Source organism: Otolemur garnettii, unplaced genomic scaffold (assembly GCF_000181295.1).
Source record: "Otolemur garnettii isolate 467f Iridium unplaced genomic scaffold, OtoGar3 scaffold00167, whole genome shotgun sequence".
Lineage (NCBI taxonomy): Eukaryota > Metazoa > Chordata > Mammalia > Primates > Galagidae > Otolemur > Otolemur garnettii.
In genome coordinates, this window is record NW_003852562.1 from 1,060,694 (window position 1) to 1,081,837 (window position 21,144).

General features: G+C 36.6%; 1 protein-coding gene across 1 annotated transcript in view; it reads right to left on the reverse strand.

Annotated features, from left to right (window-relative positions):
- Positions 1 to 21,144, reverse strand: part of NBEA (neurobeachin) — a 719,303-nt gene that overhangs the window by 325,058 nt on the left and 373,101 nt on the right. Inside the window, exon 37 of the mRNA XM_003800132.3 lies at positions 2,283 to 2,391. Within this exon, the coding sequence (XP_003800180.1) occupies positions 2,283 to 2,391 (109 nt within the window). The remainder of the gene's footprint in view (positions 1 to 2,282; positions 2,392 to 21,144) is intronic.

The following is a 21,144-nucleotide window of genomic DNA, read 5'->3' on the forward strand; positions in this document are numbered from 1 at the left end:
GTAAAAATCTATTTCATAGAAGGTACTTGAACATACCCCTTCTGTCTATATACTGATTTAGGCTACTACTCTAAGTCATCTCTCTTCAGAAGAAATAATCCTATAGCAATGTAAGGATTAATTCATTTTCCAATTTATCTTTTTGTATAGGGAATCACCAATTAGTACAATGATCTGCCTCAGTAATGAGGTTAATATTTCATTAGCTCATTAGAGAGTAAAATTAAATTTTCATTTTTCTTTCTTAACAATTATGGTACTTAACTAAAAACACTTAACTGTAAAGTACTTATCTAAAATTAAATATACAAATTAAAATGTATATTAAATATATTCTCCTACATACAGGCTTATGTGGGGACAGAAAAATCCCTCAAAAAGTCCTAGTAAAATGTTTAACTTTTGTAAAATGTTTTACAATTTAAAAGTGGTAAGTTCTTAAAAGAAAGTTGTAAGTTTTTGGTAAAGTACGCACACACACTCACATACACACACACACACTCTCACACACACACACGCACACACACACACACACACACGTGCACACACTCTCACACACACACACTCACACACACACTCGTGCACACACTCTCACACACACACAGAGAAATATCAATGCATTTAGTAATGTAGTTCTAACCTAAAAAAAGATGTAAAATACATATGGGTTAAAAAAGTATACATTCATTAAGTAACAATGGCAATACATTCAAAATTAGATTTATATTAATATTATATCTTATGTATATAAAATCTAAAAAAACTAAGACATCATGTCCTCATTAAAACCTCTTATCACTTTCAGACAGGCGTCCACATGGCAAGGGTCTCATCCTTGAGGCAATGGAAACTACTGTGTCGGGGATGATGGTAAGAAATCTTGTTATTTTAACGCACGAAGTACAGATGCCTATACAGTACACAAACATATATATAGCATCTCAGTGGTACTGTAATTTCCTTGAGTTGGGGTGGAATTAGGAAATAAATGTCTTAAATGATTCCTAAGGGGAGCAGTACAAAAAAGAAATGGTAGTGAAGCATGGTTCTCAGCTAAATACCACCCTGGTTAAATGTGTGTTAAAACTCATAACTAATACCTAGCTGCTTAAAAATCCATTAATTTTACACAGCAAATATTGGTCTGTTTATATTCCCCCCCAAATGTTGTGATTTTCTCAATGGAAATATGATTAACTAAAAACCGAACCAGGATGAAACTCAGGTAAGTTTCCAAATCTTACTAATAGAAGCTGAAAATTAATTTACTGTTATTTTGTAGAGTTATGATATATCTTATATCTAAACATATTCTTTAAAAAACAGATCACTAAATCTTGTCTTGTCATCCAGATTATTGCATGATATCTTGATAAATATCCAATGTTTTTTATTGTTGAAGTAATATAAAATTCCACTTTGATAAACACTTAAAGATCACGATACTTACATCAAAGTTTAAAATAGATGGCATCTTTTTCAAAATACTGATGTTTCTCTTCCAAAAGACAAGTGCCTGCTTTCTCATTGGACCAAATGAAGCAGAGGTTATGTGTACAAAGCAACAACAGCTATTTTTCTGTTGCACGCTTTTCATCTCACTAGGTCAGAGATCAGTAGACCTAGTCCATCAACTCATATGACTCAGAGAGCTGCTTGACTGAGATAAAAACCTCATCAAAACTGGAATTGTAACCTCCAATGTCTAGCCACACGGTACTTGTTGGCATGTTGTATCATGAGGATAAATTGGTGAAGTCATTTATTACTTTCAAGTCAACTGTGAGTCGAGCCTTAAGTCAAACACTAGGTGACTTAAATATTTCTGAAACCAATTTTGCTATAAATAAAATGAACAGAAGTATTGAATAACTGCTATATTTAAAGCACAGAAATTAGGAGATTTGTTGACATTCATGAGTTTATTCGTATAACTCTAGCATATGCTCATATCTACCCAGTGGTGTGTAAACCTCTGGTAGCTTAAAATAACTGAAGTAACTGCATTATAATATTGTATTTGCTTTTATTCGTAGAGTGGGTTGGAACAACTTCAGACACAGGGCAGGAGGGATTTCTTCATGTTGTAAATGGGGTAAAATAAATTAGTGCTTTGTGTTTTGACATTCACTAATGCTTTAAAAAACAGGAACTGAAACCCCTTCAGTGAAATTTCCCTTTAAAAAAAAAGAAAAACTCCTCATGTAAGGTTACAGGTTGGTAACAGCTGACTTATAATAAACAGAAAAGCTCAGTGTAATTAATTGATCTCCAAACCTTACCTCGAACTCTGCATGTTTGTGTACATCCTCAGCCCTTTGTCTGTTCAAAATAAACTCAGCTTCATTTGCAACACGAACTATATGGTCCTTCATAGCATGGCACAATAATCTAAAAAGAAAAATACCTTTGGAATTATTATTCTTAACAGCTTTGGTTAGTCTAACTTTTTTCAATAATCAAATTCCAGTATTTGAAATACTAATTATACACCAATCTTTCTTAGATAAAGCTAGATTATGAAATTAACATATTTTAGATTATAATTAAATGAAATTTGAAATACAGAAATAGGTCATAAAACTGTTATAGCAATGCCTATGTTCAATAGTGTGTCTTGTGAACCAGTAGTTCAGTATATTCAACAAAGACATTGAACTTAAAAATCAAGAATTTTTGTTTGGAGGGTTCTAAAATTGTTAAGCAACAGAATTCACTTTCTTGGAAGTAAATTTTCACATATAAGCTGGATGACTACATATTGAGAAATCAACAGACTTGCTTCTGATTTTAATTAACATAAATGATGGGACCAAACAACATTTAAAATTCCTTTAAATGATGAGAGTCCAAGTTCTAAGGTGGAATAACAGTGAGATACAGCTTTTAAAAAATGTAGTCAGAGTGGATTTTTTAAATTATAGAAGTGATTTATTTAACTATTCAAACTGTTTATAGAATATGTGATAATATTTATGTGAAAAGCCTTTCACTACGTTCCCTATTCACCTAATTTCCAAATTCAATAGGTACCCATTTTTACTGGTTTCTTTTATTTTGAGAGACTTCTAAAATAGACATAAGATACCCACATATTCTCTCCTCACTTCTAACACTAATATCTTTACCTTACACAGTCTGTTCTGTATCTAGCTTTTCTCACCCAGCAACATATCTTGGAGATCTTGTAACATCTATACACAGGGAATATCTTCAAACTTCGATAAAATGTGGCAGAGGTTATTTCCCAAGATACTTGCAACTGTATTTCCCAACCCCATGCCTGTTAGCAGGTGTGACTTTGTTACTGCCCCAGCAAATGGTAAAGTCTTTCCCCACACTTCCTACATCTGGGCTTGCCCTGTGACTTCCTGTGAGGAACAGAACACGGCAGACAGGATGCTATGTGACTCTTTTAGGACCTAAGACGCCTTGCAGCTTTCGACTTTCCTTTTCTAACTCTCTCTTCCCAAGACTGCTGCTGTGCTGAGGTCCACATCACACAGAGCACCTGGAGGGTGAGAGAGCTGCCCAAGCTCCCAGACCTAGACAAGCTCTGAGCACAGAGCCAGCCGGCCAGGTTAACTGCAGAGCCTCGCAACTCCACATGAAGCCAAGGGACTGATGAGCTGAGCCCAGTCAGTGAAAATCATGAGAGAGAGAGAACAAGATTGTTGGTTTAAACTCTATGATGATGATAATGAAGATAATAGTGATGATAAAAATTAATATATATTTTTTCATTTTTTCAATTAAAAATAATGATTAGGTCCTTTTGTATCTAAAATAATTTTCTTTTGTAATAAGTAATTACCATATATTAAATAAAAATCAAGTAAGAGGGGGAGGCAATATAGCTGACTAGAGACACCGGTTGCCAGATCATCTCAGAAAGTAGGAATAGTTTTACCTTAAAAAAAGCAACCAAACAAACAAAAAAAACCCCAAACCTGAGCCAGGTATAATTCTGAGGGATGAGTGACAGATTCCACTGCAGCTTTCATGAGAAGAGGCTGAAGAGCAAAATGAGAAGGGACAAGATTTTGGCAGAGCCCAATGCCTGACCAATTTGGAGCTCCATGGAAAGGGTGAGTGGGAGCGTCTGGTATTCCTCCCCTCGTATCTCTGGTAAACCACTGGCTCCCTAATTGCTGAAGAGCTTCTTAACCCTCCTGTGCCTAAAAGCCCTACAGGGCTCTTCGTCAGAACTGGGCTGCCAGCCCCGTAGGGTCACTCCCCATCCCCAGAGCTCTGAGTCAAGGTGCAGGTGCCACACTGCTTCTCCACCCATCATATGCTTTCATTCTCTCCAGGGAGCTTCAGCCCTTCCACTTTCTTGTGTCACTTGTCCTGACGCAAACATGTCCTGTCTCCTGCCCAAACTGCAGCTCAGTGTGACCCAGAGCTTGGACATTCAGGCTAGGCTCCCTTCAAAGGACAGGAGGGTGCAGGAAGTCAGGGGCCTCCCGGGGACAAAGCCAAGAATGCTGGCTTTCCTCCACGTAGACTCTTTTCTTCCTCCTCCTCTTCTCTCCTGTCTAGAGCCAGCAATGGAGCTGTGGCAGTTCCCACATGAGTTGACACGGTGCCTGAAGGGACTTGTGCTGACACCCTCAGGTGCTATGCTTCTTTTCTGGTAGTGTGCCTAACACACAGAGAGTGGGGGGTCTCACCTCTCCTCCTAAAGACTTGCATTATACCAAAGGGTGTTCTGACTGTGAGCTCCCTGCTCACTGACCCTCTCCAGTGTTGTGCTCCTGGATAGTCCAGAAGAACAGAGCATATAATCTTGAGCACTCCAGGGGCAACTCCGAACAAGCATGCTTCTCAATGGCACCATCAGGGGTAGAACTTGGGATTAGGGAACAAACCTGCAGGCTAGATCCTATAGCCCAGGGGTCTTCAAACGTTTTAAACAGGGGGCCAGTTCACTGCCCTCAGACTGTTGGAGGACCGGACTGCAGGCCCTGGGACTAGTTGGCTGCTAAGCAGGACAGGCAGCGGTGGCAAAAACACCCACTGGGCCAGATAAATGTCCTAGGCGGGCCGCATGTGGCCTGTGGGCCTTAGTTTGAGGATGCCTGCTATTGCCCCAGAATTCCACCATATTGCTTGGGGGCATTGAGGGGAGATTTGTGAACCAATCTTGAGGAGTGAGGCACCCACATAGGCAGAATTAAAGGAGAGTGCAGAGTAGCTCCAAGTCACAGTGCACTCTGAAGTGCTCCTGCCCGCACAGTAGTCACACTTTCAACCTGGCATGGGATCCTGGGAGGGAAGCTCCCAGCCTGTGTCACCACTGCTAGTGAGCTCCACAAGTTGGGGCTACTAAGCGCAGCCAGACACTGGAAGGAGATCCATGGGGCAAGGGAATAGACAGAAAAGTGAAACCTACTCCCACCTGCCAGAATATGAATTCTAGACTGTCCCTCCTCATTACAGATGTTTTGGCTTATGGAATTACATCAGCCTCTCCTTGATGGCTTCCCCCAGCAGCCTGGGAGTTGCCCCATGTCCTCTAAGGAGTCAGTTTTTGTGCCCACCTTTGTGGGGACTGGAACACAGGCTCATCTGACCCTGGCCCTGCCCAGTCTCACTTCTCCACCTGCCTCGGTGGTGGTGGAAAATAAAGAATCCCCAGGGAGCTGCAGCCTCCCTGCCCCTCTACAGGGGCATCTGAGTGCTCCTCCTGATTGACTAGAGCTGGTCACATGTCTCAAAAACCATGAAAGCAGCTGAGTTTCCTGCAGTGCCATCTACTGGTAGGCAGGACTACTTCTACAGCATATAACACAATCACTACATCATGCAGGGCTGGGCTGATTCTTAACCGTAAGTACCACCTGCTGTCTCAGAGATTAAACTAAGCATCCCAATATAGTTCGCACTGTTAATTAAGAAAACCATAAGGCTGGGGAAAGAGAAAGGATTTCAAAGATCTCCATCTCCTCTTGTCAGCAACAGATAGGGGATCTGCCCATCACACAGTGCACAATTGCTACAGCCTACAATTAACTAGCAATCAAAAAGCTACCACATTAAAGGTATCTCTAACCCAGGTATCCATATAGAACATAAACCACCATCAAAATACCCACAAGCAAAGCCAAATATTCTTACCAAACATATGTGACAGGCATACCACTAAGAGTGAGGAGGAAACAAATCCCATCTAAACAAAGAAAATCCAAAACCAAGAAGCACCAGTTGCTCAAGATGAGGAGAAATCAGTGCAAGAACTCCAGAAGTATGAAAAATTAGTGAAAGGAAACCACAAAGGAGCACAACCAGCTCTCCAGCAGTGGATTCTGACACAATGAAAATACTGAAATCACAGATAAAGAACCCCAAATATGAATTCTAAGACAGCTCGATAAGATAAAAGATAAAATAGAAAACTAACTCAACAAAACTAAACAATTTCAGGAAATGAATGAATAATTTACTAATGGGATAAGTCTATTTAAAAATAAAAAACCCAAACTTCTAGAAATAAAAAAGTCATTGAGGTTAATAGAAAACACAGTGAAAAGTTTTAAGAAGAGACTAGACCAAGCAGAAGAATTTCAGAGCTTAAAGGAAATTTTTTCAAATTAACCCCATCAGTCAAAAATAAAGAACAAAGATGCAAGAGGAATGAATAGAATCTGTAAGAAATATGGGATTATGTACATGGCCAAATATAAAAATGACAGGCATTGCTGAGGGTGGAAAAGAAAAAGCATAAGGCATAGAAAACCTATTTGAGAGAATAATGGAGGAAAACTTCCCTGATCTTGCTAAATAATCAGACATCCAGATACAAGAAGCCAAATGAACACCTGCCACCTGCAAGATTCACTGTCAGAAGGGCATCAGGGAGGCAGAGAGGCATCAGCTGCCACAGACAACATGAAGGAGAATTTCCTATGCCATGTGAGGCAGAAACATCAAGCAATGTAAAAAGTAAAGCCTATTATACTACTAGCAGAATTATCAACGAAAACCTTATAAGACAGATAGGAAGAAAGTCCCATCTTTTGTCTCCTTAAGCAGAAAAATCACCAGTTAAAATTCTGTATCCTGTAAAACTAAGTTTCATAAATGTAGGAGAAATGAAGCTTTGACTAGACAAGACACTAAGGGAAGTTGTTACCACTAGATTTCCCCTACAAAAAATGTTTAGAAGTATTTTTATACATGGAACAGAAAAATCAAAACCAACCAGTGTAAAAGTACCCAAAAGGTTAAAATTCATACTTCTTAGAAAACAATAACATAAGGAAGAGAACACAGCAACCAGGTAACAATCAAAATGATGATCAAAATAGTACCTCATTTAGCAATACTAACATTAAATATGAATAGTCTTACTGTCCTCCTTAAGAGACATAGATTGACTAAATGGATTAAAAATCACAACCCAAATAGATGCTATTTTCAGGAAACCCATCAACTCATAAAGATTCTCATAGACTCAAGGTAGCGGGTGGAAAAAATATTCCATGCAATAGAAACCAAAAGCAAGCAGGTGCAGCCATTCTAATACCAGAGAAAATAGACTTTAAATCAACAGTGACAAAAAAAAAAAAAAAAAAGGAGAAAAGACAAAGATGGTCATTATGTAATAATAAAGGGATCAATCCAGCAAAAAGCTATAGCAATCTTAAATATACATGCACCAAACATAGGAGTCCCCAGATTCATAAAAAAAAAATCTACTAGATTAAAGGGAAAAAAATAGCAACACTGTAATACCCAGGGAGTTCAAACTCCACTGACAGCACTAGACAGATCATTAAGGCATATATATGATCAATAAAACAGTGGATTTAAATGAAACTCTAGAACAAATAGAGTCAAACAAAAAAGTCAACAGACTTTTACAGAACATTCTACCCCCAAACTTCAGAATATACACTCTGCTCATTAGCATATGGGACATACTCCAAAATTAATCATCTCAAAGGTCCCAAAACAAGTCCCAGGAAATTCTAAAAGTTGAATTTTACCATATATCTTCTTAGTGGAACTAAACTAGAATTCAATTCTACACAAAGTCACAGAAATTAAATAATCTGCTGTTGAATGATTCTTGGATGAATGATGGAAATTAACATGGAAGTCAAAATAATACTCCTTAAACTGAACGCAAAAGGGACATGAGCTTTCAGAGCTTTCCAAATCTATGGGATATAGGAGAAGGAGTCATAAGGGGTAAGATTTCATGGCTTTATATGCCTTCCTCAAACAGATAGAAATATCGCAAATTACTAACCCAATGCCACATCTCAAGGAACTAGAAAAATAAGAACCAAACAAACCTGAAGCCAGCAGAAGAAAAGAAATAACAAAGCACAGAGCAGAACAAAACGAAATGGAATTCAAAAAACAATACAAAGGATCAGGGAAACAGGTTGGCTCTTTGAAAAGGTAAAAAAAACTGACAGACCACTAGCAAGATTAACCAGAAATAGAATAGAAAGGACACAAATAACCTCAATCAGAAATGTAAAGGAAGATGTTACAACTGATACCATGGAAACACAAAATATCATCTGTGAATATTACAAAAATCTCTATGTAAACAAACCAGAAAAACTAGAGAAAATTGATAAACTCCAGGGAATGCAAAACCTTCCAAGCTTGATCAGGAAGAAGTAGGAATCTAAGGAAAGAAATAAACAGCAGCAGCATCATACCCAGGGACTTCAACAGGGACTGAGGACAGAAGGGGAGAGGCTCCTTCTGGCCATGGCCTGGTTTCACACACCCCATCCCTTCTCAGAGCTAGAGGATTGGGTCCTATTTTTATGTTCCTTTGGCAGAGGAGGAAGTCCCAGTTGGGGAGATTAAGCAGCTTCACTTGGGCACTCAGCAGGATGAAGGGCAGTTGGGTTGTTTCCATATCTTTGCAATTGTGAACTGAGCTGCAATAAACATTTGGGAGCAAATGTCCTTTTGGTAAAATGACTCTCTTTCTTTTGAGTGGATACCTGGTAATGGGATTACAAGGTCAAATGGAAAGTTTACTTTAAGTTCTTAGAGGAATCTCCATACCTCTTTCCATAAAGGCTAAATTAGTTTGCAGCCCCACCAGCAGCGCCCGAGAGTTCCCTTCTCTCTGGGTCCATGCCAGTATCTGTTGCTTTGGGAACTTGTGATGTGGGCCATTTTCACTGGGGTTAGGTAATATCCCAAAGTGGTTTTGATTTGCATTTCTCTGACAATTATGGACAATGAACAGTTTTTCATTTATTTAGTGGTCATTCATTTGTGCCCATGGGAAAAGATTCTATTCACATCTCTTGCCCAGTGGGTTTGTTTGAGTTCTCTATAGATTTTGGTTATTAGACCTTTGTGAGATTTGTAGCATGCGAATATCTTTTTCTATTCTGAGGCTGTCTGCTAGGACAGATTGTGATTGTGTCCTTACTGTGCAGACATTTTTGAACTTGATTGGGTCTCATTTATTATTTTTTTTGTTGCTGATGTTATTAATGGAGTTTATTTACTTCATAAATTATTTCCCTAGGCTGATAAAATGCAGTGTTTTTCCCATACATTCTTCTAGAGTTTTTAAATTTTGTGTCTTAAATTTAAATCTTTTATCCATTGTGAGTTAATTTTTCTAAGTGGTGAGAAGTGTAGGTCCAGATTCTTTTATATGTGGCTAACCAGTTTTCCCAGCACCATTTATAAATAGGGATTCTTTTCCCCAGTGTATAATTTTGTTTGCTTTATCAAAGATCAAATGGTAATATTAGGCAGGTTGCATCTTTAGGTTCTCAATGCTGTTCCATAGCTCTATGTCTCTGTTTTTATGCCAGGATCATGCTTTTTGGATCACTACAGATTTGTAGTATAACTCGAAGTCTGGAAACACGAGGCCTCCAGATTTAAATCCTCTTATTAACATCATCAGAAATCTGTTTTTATTTCACATAATTGCAATGGCTATTCAGGGTTTTCTCCGGTTTCATACAAAATGTAGAACTGCTTTTTCAAGATCTTTAAGTACAATTTTGGAATTTTAATGGGGATTGCATTAAATTGATAGATTATTTTAGGTAGTATAAACATTTTAACAATGTTGATTCTTCCCAGCCATGAGCAGGGTGTGTTCCATCTGTTAACATCCTCTGCTATTTCTTTTCTCAGTGTTTAATAATTATTTGCATAAAAATCCTTCACATCCTTTGTTAAGTATATTCCAAGGTATTTAATTTTCTTTGATGATACTCTGAAGGGTATTATCTGTTAGATTTGATCTTCAACTTGTCTGTTGTTGGCATATATGAAAGCTACTGCTTTGTGTATAAGGAACTAGAAAAGGAGGAGCAATTCAATCCCAAACCCAGTACAAGAAAACAAAAACAACCAAAGTTAGATCAGAACTAAATGAAATCAAGAACAAAAGAACTCTTCAGAAGATAAATGAAACAAAAAGTTGGTTCTTTGGAAAGATAAATAAAATTGATAAAACCCTTGGACAGATTAACTAGAAACAGAAAACCAAGCTTTCTAATAAGTTTAATTGGAAATGTAAAAGAGAAAAAAAGAACAGATACCACAGATATACAAAAGATCTTCACCAAATACTATAAAAAAATTCTATGCCCAGAAACTTGAAAATGTAGAGGAAATGGACCAATTCCTGGAATTGCACTACTACTCTAGACTCAACCAGAAAGAAACAGAATTCTTAACAAATCATTATCAAGCACCAAAATTGTAACAAGTATAAAAATTCTTTCAACAACAATAACAACAAAACCCCTAGACAAGATGGTTTCACACCAGAATTCTACCAAATCCTCAAAGAATAACTTGCACCTATATTATAGACCCTCCTCAATTTCTATGAAACAAATATCATGCTGATAGCAAAACCAAGAAAGGAGACAACAAAAAAAGAAAACCACAAATCAATTTCATTAATTAAATATTGATGCAAAAATATTTACCAAAACTTTTAGCAAACAGAATTCAGTTCTACACATCAAAACAACAGTTCATCAAGACCAATTGGGTTTCATCCCTGGGAAGCAAGGCTGGTTTAACATATCTAAATTCATAAATGTAATTCATCACATGAATAGAAATAAAATTAAAGATCATTTGATCTTCTCAATAGATGCAGAAAAAGCACTGAATGAAACACAGCATCTTTTTTTGATAAGAACACTTAAGAAACAAATGAGACATTTGGCATAAATTAGACATTTCTTAAACTTAGAAGCCATCTATGACAAACCCACAGTCAATCTCACATTGAATGGAATAAAACTGAAAACATTTCCACTTAGAACTGGAACCAGACAAGGATGTGCACTATTACTACCACTATTCAACACAGTGCTGGAAGTCCTAGCCAATGAAATGAGCCAAGAGAAGGACATCAAGGGTCTCCAAAAGGGGACAGAGGAGGTCAAGCTATCATTCTTTGCTGATAATATGATCCTATAATTAGAAAATCCCAAGGACTCAACTATATGACTCCTGGAAGTGATCAAGAAATATAATTACATCTCAGGACATGAAATGAAAGCTCTCAAGTCAATAGCCATATATACATTTCCTGTTGTAAAATAAAGATGATTTAAAAAATCATGTAAAACAATCAAATATATTTGAAAAGTTAACTTTGAGTGTTTTCTGGTTTTCCTCCCAGGGCAAGCCTATGAAGTAGTTTCAGGTCCTTCATTTATGCCCTTTTTACCTGTTCTAATCCTTAGTCATTCATTTCCAGTTTTTCATTCAAAGTCCAGTTTTTCTTTCCCAGGTTTTTAATAACTAGTACTATCAAGATCACCTTCTTCATTTTAATTGCTTATTAGGGAAATAAATCATCATTTTTTTCTTGTTCAAGTTGTCATAAATTTCAATCAGAGGGAAATAGCTTTAACCTTATTTTAATTTTTGTGTTTACTAAATATCAAGTCCTTATAATTGCTTCTATAGTCTTCACTACATTTTATCTACCCAGTGCAAACTTTCTTCTTTGCTGATAAATAAGTATAAGCAACAGAAAAATATAGGTGTACCTTGATACTTCTAAATTATTGTTTAAATATAATTTTTAAAAGCTAGACACATCTTTGAGGTGAGTCTGACTGTATTGAATTTATTTGTTCTTTCTAATGTATTAAGTTTGAATTACACAGGACTAAGTTTTAATATCTTTAACTAAGATCTTACTTACTAAGATCTTACTGCAAACTAATATCTTTGCAGTATCTATGTGGCATCTTTCACAAAAACTGACAGGTGAATTGTTTCTTTATTTTAGGATAATAATGTAACTTCTGAGAAGCACTGAATTCAAGAGAGTTCTCAGTAGCAATCTTTCCAAAATCCATGTCTGTTCTCAGCATAGATGTAACTACTCCTTTATAACATTTGAGTTAAATAACTACTCTGTCTTTTTAGGAAGAGCAGGAATGGTCTGGCAGTATAACAGAGGTACTACTAAAATCTTGCATAATAGTGGGACAGGTGGACCAGTAATTTCTCCAATCAATTAGGAGGGACACAGGCACATTCCAATGGAAATGTTGTCTAGTTTTCAGACCAAAAGTTAGCCACAATAGAAGTTATTGAAACAATAGAAAGGTTGGAATTTGTGAGTAATGACACTACTTATTAAAAGAGATCCAAAGTCCTCTGTAAATAATGTTAGAGGGCAAACAAACATACACACGGTCTTCATGTTAATCACAATCACTTTGATTAAATTACTGGCCTACATTTTATAGATAGGCTTCCAAAGAGAAAAGATGTGAGAGAGAGGAATATTCAGTTCACTGACTTTGTCTAGTGCATGCTGAAGTCTAAAGAGAGCCAGAAAAAATCTAATTATGTCCAAATCAGTGCAGATTACAAAACTTAAACAGATTAACAGGAGACAGCAGGCAGGGAAGGGCTCATGGTCTGGCTGCTTAATAGGCACCATTCCCAGGAGCAAAGCAGTGAGGCATGGTGGTGGGGGCGGGGGCGTGTAACCAAAGACTGGCCTCAGACACAGGAGAGAAATTTGGTCTATTATCTAAAAGTCTGTCCTCCCACCTTGGGTACCTCACGTATAAGTATTAGTTACATGTCAACTAATCTGTATCATTACCCACATACAAAAATATTCACCACAGTAGCTTACAATTCCTTGATCTTCTGAACTCCAAAGATCTTCAATTTTCTCTCACTTCAGGAAATAACTGTCCTGAATAACTCTCCTGGCCATACATGGCTTCAGTTCTTTTTTATTTTTTTTTTATTTTTTATTTTTTTTTCAGACAGAGTCTCACTATGTCACCCTCAATAGAGTGCCATGTCATTACAGCTCACAGCAACCTCACACTCTTGGGCTTAAGTGATTCTCTTGCCTCAGCCTCCCAAGTAGCTGGGACTACAGGCACCTGCCACAACACCTGACTATTTTTTGTTGAGGCTGTCATAATTGTTGTTTAGCTGGCCTGAGCCAGGTTTGAACCTGCCAGCCTCGGTGTATGTGGCTGGTGCTGTAACCGCTGTGCTACGGGCACCGAGCCATGGCTTCACTTCTCTGTTGAACTGTCAAAAGTGTACTCTTAAATCACAACGTCCTCCCCTTGCTGCTCTCTCTCTCCTTTCTTAGTCCTTCCCCTCACCTAGACAAAAGTAAGCTATGACTTCCTCTAACCCACTTCTTCATTCCCGTTATTTTCTTTTGGTCCTTCATCCTTTACTGAATTTCACTTTCTTTCCAACCAAGAATGGATCCCACAATTCCACGTTTTAAGCACTCTTGCCAACACTTTCACTTAATTCCTAATATACCCAGTGCATTTGCTCAGAAAATATGTAACCTTGAATTAAGACATTGGTCTTCCTCCTTAGTTCTATGTACATGCATGTACATACATGTGCATAAACACACACATACAAATAGGTACGTACATTTGCACACATGTACATACACGAACATACATGTACATAAAACTAACAACCAAATTTCACTGATGATAATAAAACATTGTTTCTTTTTCATAGTCAATTTGTTTCTACTCAGGTTTTGAGAGACAGTATCAAAGTCTTTCCTACAACCACTGACTTAAACACTGAGTGTGTATTTATATATACAAACACATGCGGGTGCACACACAGATTATGCTGTAGTTTGCACCTGTAAGTCTCTGGTTCTTGGTTTATATCTGAGATAAAACAATTTGTGTGTATCTCATGCATGCCACAAGTAATGTATTGCTCAGATTTTCTTCTTTATGAATTTTGTAAATAAAGATGGGTTTATGCACATGAGTATTCTTTTTCAGATTTAGGAAATATTCTTCTATTCCTAGTGGTAAGAGTAATTTTAGAAATCATGTATGTTCTTTAGTTTTACTAGAAGCATCAGCACTTATTGAGATGCTCATCAAAGTTTATCTTTAATATGATAAATGAATGACATTTTTAGACATTCTAAAAATGATGAACAACTTCTACATTCCTAGAATCCTTTCCCTTGTGTCCCTCCTCCAGGTATCCCATCGAACACACAGACATATTTTCATGAGGGCTGCACTGGGCTCGGCTAATACTTCATTTAGCACTTGCTAAATCTACATTCACGAGGTAGAATAACCTGTGCTTTCCCTTCTCCCACACACCTTGTTTGAGAGAAGATCACACAAGCCTTAGTGAATGATCTCAATCATTCGCTGTTTCTTTGCTCTAGGAGTTAGTGTAAGGCTGGAAAAATATTTTACTTAAACATTTGGTAGAATTATCAACTTGGGCTCAGAGTTTTCTCTGTAGGAAGAATTTCTACTGATGAATTTCCCTTCATTCTTGATGGTTTTGTTCTTCTTACTGAGTTATAGAAAGTTACTTATTGTCTAGGCATTTGCCCAATTCATATAAATTTGTAATTTTAATGGTGTAATGTTTGATAGCATTCTCATTTTTCTTTTCTAATTTCTGTTTTATCTGTAATTATGTCACCTTTTCATTCCTTATATTTACTGAGTCCTTTTTTGTTGTTGTTCTTGATAATCTTTTGTCTTTGCTGAGCTTCTCCACTGGGCCTGCTTTTCTACTTCAGTGACAGATGTCGGCCTCTTTACTATGAACTTCCTCCTATCTGTGAAGGTCATGTTTCTCACTTGCACATTCTTTCTCTCATTGGAGATTTACATGTAGCTCATTATTTTTTAATGTTTTTAAAATTTTTAATTATTTCAAACTGTATATAGAAACAACACACTATAGTCCATGATAGTATTAATGTACACAGCTATGATTTAATAAAAAAAAAAAAAAAATTGTAATCTACATCCTGTCTCTGTAGGTTTTTCTATTTTAGACATTTCATTTGAATGGAATCATACATGTCTGGCTTCTTCCACATGGTATATTCTCCTGGTTGTAACATATATCAGCAATTCATTCCTTTCTATGGCTATAAAATATTCCATTTTATGCATATATCGTATTTTATTTATTTATTCATTGGTTGAACATTTCAGTTGTTTCCAGTTTGGGATTACTATGAATAATGGTCTTATCAACTCTTAGATGCAAGTTTCTGGGTAAACGTATGTTTTTAGCTCTCTTGAGACAGTACCTATGTTTTAAATTACTGGCTTACAGGGTAACTCTGTGTCTAACATGGGAAGACACAGACGTAGCGTGCATAATTGCTGCACCATTTTACATTCCCACCAACACCTGAGAGCGTCAATGTCTGAAAATCCTTTCCTCCATTTGCTACTATGTAATGTCTATTTTAAAAATTATTGCCATTCTAGCGAGTGTGACATGGTATCTTACTGTGATTTTTATTTGCACCCTTTAGTGATTCATGATGTTGAATATCTTTTCATATGTCGTTTGGTCTTCTGTGGATCTTCTTTGGAGAAATGATGTTTCAAATCTTCTGCCCATTTGAAAATTGGGTTATTCGTCTTTTTATTGCTGAGCTGTGAGAGTTCTTTATATACTTTGGATATTAGAATTATTAGATATATGATTTGCAAACATTTCATCCAATTTTGCTATTGTCTTTTTTCATTAACCAGTTAATGAATGTCCTTTGACCCATGAAATAACTTCAGTGACTAACAATTTACTTTTTTTTTTCCCTTTTTGCTTGTGCTTTTGGTGTTATCTATGAAAAGAAAGCCATTGCCAAATCCAGGATCACACAGATGTTCACCTATGTTTCCTTCTAATAGTTACAGTTCTTGCATACAGGTCATCCATGCAGTGTGAGTTAATTTTTCCATCTGGAGTAAGGTTAGGGTCTAAATTCATTCTGTCACATACAGATATCTAGTTGTCCTAGCATCACTGTCTTGGCACCCTTGTTGAAAATCAATTGACTATAAATGTATGGGTTTACTTCTAGACTCTGAATTATATTAAATTGATCCATGAATTTATCCTTATTCCAGAACTACACTGTTTTGATGACTTCAACTTTGCATTCAGTTTTGAAATCAATCACGAAGTGTGAGTCTGCCAAATTTATTCTTCTATTTACAGGGTTTTTTGGTTACTCTGTATTTCTTATCATTCTGTATTAATTTTAGGATTAGTTTCTTCATTTCTGTAAAAATGCAGCTGAAATTTTGATAGAGATGATACTGAAACTCTAGATAAATTTGAAAAGTTCTGTTATAGCCACCCAACCCATTAACATGGAAGGTCTTTCCATTTATTTGTAGCTTCTTCCATTACTTTCAACAATGTTTTGTAGTTTTTGATGTATAAGTCTTAACATTCTTTCATTACATTTATTCATAAGCATATTACCTTTAAAAGTTTACTTGTAAGAAAACATATATTAACCAGTTTTAAGTGTACAGTTCAGTGGCATTAACTCCATTCACATTGTTACTCTATCATCACCTCGTCCATTCAGAGAACTTGCTCCATCTTGTAAAACCTAAACTCCTAACATAACTCCTCATCACTTCCTCCCCTATTCCTTGGCCTCTGGCAAGCACCCTTCTCCTTACTGTCTCTGTAAGTCTGACTACACTAGGCCTTGAATAGAATCGTGCAGTACTTGTCCTCTCATTCCACTTAGCATAATGTTGTCGAGGTTTATCCATGTTGTAGTTAACTATCAGAATTTCGTGTCATTCCTTTTGGAGGCTGAATAATATACATAGCATGTATACACAACTCCTGTATCCTTCATCTGTCAATGGACATTTTGCTTGCTTCAACCTTCTAACTACTGCAAATATCTATGACATATACAAAGTACCCCCAAATGGCAGTTCCTGTTCCAAAAAGGTATACTCATTAGAATGGTAAAAAAGATAGAAGGTCTTGATATTTACTTATAGAGCTCTGTACCAGACTGTGGTAGGACGACAAAGGAATTCTGCATAGCTACAGAATCTACATCCCTCCCTTCCTCCTGGCCTCCCTCCGTCCTGTTCTTCCTTTTAAAGAGGCATAATTTAAAAAAGTTTGAGATACAGAAGAATCAAGAAACATAAAATCCGCACAGACAAAATGTTGAAACTTGTACAGGTGAATCAGAAAAGATGCTGTTGACTATGTTTCTTGGAAATAAAATAATGGACCATAACGTAGTCTAAAAACTTTTGTAGAGAGCAACATATAATAAAAGATGTGTAGTGTCATGCAACTGTAGTTTAAAGTTGAATTTTCCAAAAGAATAATGACGTGGCACATCTTTTCACATGGTGATTGGCCAACTGTATGTCTTCTTTGGTTCAGTATCTGTCCAAAGTTTTTGTATACTAGGGTAGTTTTTTTTTTTTTTTTGAGACAGAGTCTTGCTATGTTGCCCTCGGTAGAGTACCATGGCATCAGAGCTCACAGCAACCTCAAACTTCTGGGCTTAAGCGATTCTCTTGTGTCCCAAGTAGCTGGGACTATAGGTGCCTGCCACAATGCCCAGCTACTTTTCTTGTTATTGTTGTTTAGCAAGCCCAGGCTGGGTTCAAATCCACCTGCTCTGGTGTATGTGGCTGGGCCCTAACCACTGAGCAATAGGCGCCAAGCCTTGGGTAGCTTGCCTTTTAATCACTGAGTTATAAGATCTGCGTTCTTTCTGACTTTCCATTGATATATCTATTTTTACACCTATACTATGCTATCTTGATTATTGTAGCTTCAGAAAAGTCTCAAAACTAAGTAGTTTATATACATCCTCCAAATTTGTTCTTTTCATCTTGTTTTGGTTTTGTATTTACACAGAAATTTTAAAATCACCTTGCTAATTTCTACCAAAAAACCCTCAAAAAGCCTGCTTGAATTTTGATCAGGTTTATGTTGAGTTTATTGTCTTTGGAGTACTAACACTTTAACCATACTGGGTCTTCAAATCCATGCACACAGTACATCTATGAATTTCTTTATCTTCAATTTTTTTTAGCAGAAATATTTTATAGCTTTCAATGCACAAGGTTTTTGTTTATCTTAAAATATATTCCTATGTATTTCATGTTTTAGATACTATTATAATGGTTTTATTTTTAATTTCAATCTCTAATATTTCAAATATATTAAAAACACATTATTAAAATTGATTTTGAATATTGGTCTTCTGTCCAGTGACTCCACTAAATTCACTTGTTAGTTTTAGTACATTTTCCCAGGGATATTAGGATTTTCCACTTGCCTAACTGAACTGGCTAAATTAGGTCCTCAAACTTTTTAAACAGGGGGCCATTTCACTGTCCCTTAGATGGTTGGAGGGCTGGACTGCGGGCCCTGGGACGAGTCAGCTGCTAAGCAGGACAGGCAGTGGCAGCAAAAACACTGGGCAGGCCCGATAAATGTCCTAGGCGGGCCACATGTGGCCCATGGGCCATAGTTTGAGGATGCCTGGGCTAAAACATCCAAAAGTTTAATACAAGTGGTGAATGAGAACATTCTGGGCTTGTTTCTGATCCATTGGGAAAGCATTTATCTTTCACCGTCAATTAAGATGTTAGCCATACTTTTTTTGTAGATGCAACTTATCATACTGACAAAGTTCAATTAAATTTCTGTTTACTAAGACTTTTTTTTTTTTTTTAAATCATGAATAGGTGTTTAGTTTTCAAATGCTTTTCCTGAAGGTGTTAAGGTGGCAGTACTTTTCTCTTTTGCAGTCTGCTGACATGTGGTGTTCCGAGGGTAAATATTTTAAATATTTTAATATTTTTGAATGCACCTCTTGCTCCTATTCATACATCACTGAATTTGATTTGCCAAGCCTTCTTCAAAATTATTGCCCTTATTTTATGATAGACATTGGTCTGTTATTTCATTTCTTGTAATGCCCTTTTCTGGTGTTGGTATTAAGGTTATGAGGTCTTATAAGGTGAGTTGTAAAGTATTATCTCCTCTTCTATTTCTGGAAGACTATGAGGATAATTGTTATTATTTCTTTTTAATGTTCAGTAGAAACATTAATTAAATAAGGTAAGTCCATTTTTTCTTACATTATACTATGAATATAAAAATTTAGACTTTGGCATAATAGTTGTAAAGCCCTCGTTATGAGTTTGTTTTAAAAGAGAAAAAAATGGTCTATAATCCTAGCACTCTGGGAGGCTGAGGTGGGAGGTCTGCCTGAGCTCACAGGTTCAAGACTATTCTGAGCCATAGGGAGACCCCTTCTCTAAAAATAGCCAGGTGTTGTGGCAGGCACCTGTAGTCCCAGCTACTTGGGAGGCTGAGGCAAGAGAATCACTTGAGCCCAAGAGTTTGAGGTTGCTGTGAGCTATGACCCCATGGCACCTTCCGAGGGCAACAAAGTGAGAATTCTGTCTCTTGTCTCCATTAAAACAAACAAAAAAAAAGGTATGACAACTCTATAGTCTCTAATGATACAGAGATAAGTGTTATTAAAGTTATTCATGTTAAGAATTAACTAAATGCACTAGGTGTGGTGGCTCATTCCTATAATCCTAGCACTCAGGGAGGCCTAGGCGGGTGGATTGTTTGAGGTCAGGAGTTTAAGATCAGTCTGAGAAAGAGGGAGATCTCATCTCTACTTAAAAAAAATGAAAAAAAAAATTAGCTGGGCCTTGTGGTAGGTGCCTACAGTCCCAGCTACCCAGGAGGCTGAGGCCCTGGCACTCCAATCTGGGGCAAGAGTAAGACTTTGTCTCTAAAAAAAAAAAAGGTATGACAGTTCTATAGTCTTTAATGATATAGAGATAAGTGTTATAAAAGTTAAGAATTAAGTGAATATTATAAAAGTAAGTCACATTAAGTATTAAGTAAAAGAATTAAGTAAATTAGGTAAAAGAAGAAGAATTAAGTAAATGACTGAATAGCACTTAAAAGCCAAGAGATAATTAACTCTATTTAAATAATATAAAGGTCAAAGACAGACGATGATGTTTACAAATAAAATTATATCCATATTTGTTTTAGTAGATAATAAAGACCATAAAGGTAGTTTCTGTTGTTCAAAATTTTAATTTTCACACACACAAGCCAGGGCTACCCATGTTTGTGTAGTTACTGTCTCCTAAGTGAAGTCTTCCGCAATCATTACTAGCCGCTGGGAGGGGTCTTTTTTTAAGAGTCACTGAAATTTTTGTATAATTTATTTTACACCTAGTCATATTCTACTTGTGATATTTTTGAATTGTTGATAATTTTTTCCCACATGTAAATTCTAACTTCTTAATTATCAGTTACTTCGAGATGAAGACCATATGTAAAATGTATTATATCCCTGCTAATACTAACCACATAGTGAGTGTTTTGTTAGTATTTATTCAGGTTTTGCTTTTCCACATGTTTTATAAGTAGCAAGTATTAATAACTTGTGTAATATCTGTCCATATATTATGTTACCTTTGTTATTAAAAAAATAATAACCTTTTCTTAGTCCTTGTTGAACTGGGACTGTAATTTTTGATAACAGTCATGTTATAAAAGTAGTATTCCGGTTTTCTAAATTGTTAATCTGTACAACAGCAAATGAGGCATATAAATCATCTGTGTGTTCTCATTATATCAACAAGTAAACTAAGTCAGTCGGTAGCTCAGTGTTCTAATGGCCCTCGGACCTTGGGAAGAGTTCTGGAACCTCATATAGACTAAAATCCATGGCATAGACTTTTTCTGTTTTATCCGGTCTGCTCATTCTGCCCCTTCATTTCTCACCTTTGGTGTGTACTTGACTAGCCATGTACACATAAC